Source organism: Monopterus albus, unplaced genomic scaffold (genome assembly GCF_001952655.1).
Source record: "Monopterus albus unplaced genomic scaffold, M_albus_1.0 scaffold352.1, whole genome shotgun sequence".
Lineage (NCBI taxonomy): Eukaryota > Metazoa > Chordata > Actinopteri > Synbranchiformes > Synbranchidae > Monopterus > Monopterus albus.
In genome coordinates this window covers 305923-308290 of record NW_018128232.1, presented here as the reverse complement: position 1 = coordinate 308290, position 2368 = coordinate 305923, and the positions used below count along the sequence as shown (strand labels likewise).

At 44.1% G+C, this 2368-nt stretch overlaps 1 protein-coding gene across 1 annotated transcript in view; it reads right to left on the bottom strand.

The window, feature by feature from the left end:
* Window positions 1-2368, bottom strand: part of pfas (phosphoribosylformylglycinamidine synthase) — a 21884-nt gene that overhangs the window by 6495 nt on the left and 13021 nt on the right. The window contains exons 11-17 of the mRNA XM_020625306.1: window positions 1576-1704; window positions 1355-1428; window positions 1099-1255; window positions 961-1022; window positions 702-863; window positions 312-545; window positions 2-225 (exon numbers count right to left, since the gene is read on the bottom strand). Of these exons, the coding sequence (XP_020480962.1) occupies window positions 2-225; window positions 312-545; window positions 702-863; window positions 961-1022; window positions 1099-1255; window positions 1355-1428; window positions 1576-1704 (1042 nt within the window). The remainder of the gene's footprint in view (window position 1; window positions 226-311; window positions 546-701; window positions 864-960; window positions 1023-1098; window positions 1256-1354; window positions 1429-1575; window positions 1705-2368) is intronic.

Sequence of the window (2368 nt, the reverse complement as noted above, 5' to 3'; positions counted from 1 at the left end):
AGCTGTGACTCTGGCAAACACCAAATTGGTCAGAGCTTCTCCCACAGCCATACGAGCTCCCGCCGCAGGACAGACTAGGCCTTTAATTGGCTGCTCCCCGATGGCTGTCGCTGCTCCCTCTAGGCTGAAGGGTGACAGAGCAACAACAGCCACGTCAGCCAATGGGGTATGAAGAGGGCCGACGCACTGTTGCTGGGCAACCAACCCAGTGACAGACCGGTCCACCTGAAAGAGGGAGGGAGTGACAACATGCAGAGTCACAAACCGTCTGAACAAACTCACTTCTAAAGAGACAGAAACGAAACACACACCTTGTTGGTCAGGTAGCGTTTGGACGCCACAGCTGGCAAACGTAGAACTCTTTCCAGAGCATCCCTCACTGTCAGGCCCGCAGGAAGAACCAGTGGCTGGTGAGTCGAGGTCAGACGCTCCATTTTAAACTCCTTCTGTGGCATCTTCCCCAGAACCCATTCCAGGTGCAGGTCGACAGGGCAACGCTCTGTGTCTGACTGCTTTCCACTGTCCTCATCATCCACCAGCACAATCTATAAAAGCAGTGATATTAACATAAATACAATGGAAACTGTTTTCAGTGATGCTTTAGATTTTCCTGCCATAGGACCCAGCTAATAACCCCTGATCACTAAAGCCAATTGACAGCGGACGTGCAATCACTGACTTGATCTTAGGCTGAAACGTGCCTTGCCATCTCCAGTGATGGTTCCCACAAAGTCAATGGGACATTTCTCCCTCTGACACACCCTCTCCAGGAAAGATCTGTCTGATGGGTGGAGCAGCAGGGCATTGCTCTCCTGATACTCTGCTCCCCAGAGCTCCAGTACACTCAGTGTGGGGTCACCTTTCTACATAACAGAGTCAGAGAAAAGAAGAAAACAACAAGACTTAAATGAGAAAAAAACAGAATGTGTGTGTTTGCAGTTGTGCTCATTTGATAATTACCGTGAATCTACTGCAGTAAATTATGGCTCCTGCTGGCTCACTGAGCTCCTTGAGTACATTACCTAAAAGTGAGAATATGCCTCAGTACCTTTTGTCTCATTTTACATGAGTTATGAAAATTTGCCTGATGATTCATACCATTTCCTCCAGCTCCCTGATCATGTATGCTGCAGATTGGATTCCCAGTGCTTCTTTCCAGACACGCCCTGAGAGCGCGATTCATCTTTTGCTCCATCTCAGCATCTCCCCTCTGCACTGCACCCAGATCCCTGTCACTGGAGTTGTCCCCTTGAACCTACAACCCAAAACATATTCCAAAACACCGAAACAGCTGCATCAGGTGGGGTCACTGGTAGTTTCAATGTGATTTTGTGATTTTATATAGTGCACATACTTGTACAGAAGAGGCTGCTCCTCCACCTACACCAATCCTATACACTGGCCCTCCAATCTTCACCACTTCCATTCCTGGTCAACAAGAACAGAAGAGGAGCAGAGGGACACTGTGTGAGTCAGTGAACAATAGACAGCTTCTACACTGATCAAACTCATTTCACTCACACACTCTCTCTCTCTCTCTCTCTCTCACACACACACACACAGTTACAATGTTACCAGTGTTTGCCTCTTTCTTCTTCACATGTGCATCTTCAATAGAACCAAGACCTCCACTGAACATGATTGGCTTGATCCACTCTCGCCGCTCGCCATTAGTCAGCCGCATGCCAAATGAACGAGCAAAACCTAGAGAGAATACAGTAAAAATGTACAGTATGGCTTAATACTAACATTTCTTTGTTTTATACTCTTTAAATACACTCTTATTTTTTCAGCCACTAATCAGTGTAAGGAAAAGAGGGACACACTGGCTGTAGTTAAATCTGAAAACTAATTTTCTGCAAAATGAAGATAAGAAAAGCTAAGACAAGAAAAATAATGAACATTTATGTAGGTAGGACTTTATTGACAATGGGGAAATTCCTGTGTTCCAGCAGCAATAGAGAGCAGCAACAAAATACCATAAGAAGAAAGAACAAACATATCTTGAGAAACAAATTCCAAAAGTACCTAAAACCAAACTGAATATAGTATTTAAGAGACAATCAAGAACAAGAAGGATCCTCCCACAATTAATCCCTGAGAACAAATCAAAATACCTAAGAACAAGACAAAATATAGAAATCAAGGACAAGAATATTACTCCCGCAATGAGGGAAAATACCTCAAGAATATTACTCCCATATTTAATCCCGCAATGAGGGAAATACCAGTCAGCCATGAGGATCTCTGAAAAACTACTCAAAAATACCTAAAACAAGACAATATAAAGTATTCAAGAGAGATCAGGAACAAGATATTACACATGAGCCTATTTACAATGCATTTCACCCCCAGGAGCTGAATATTG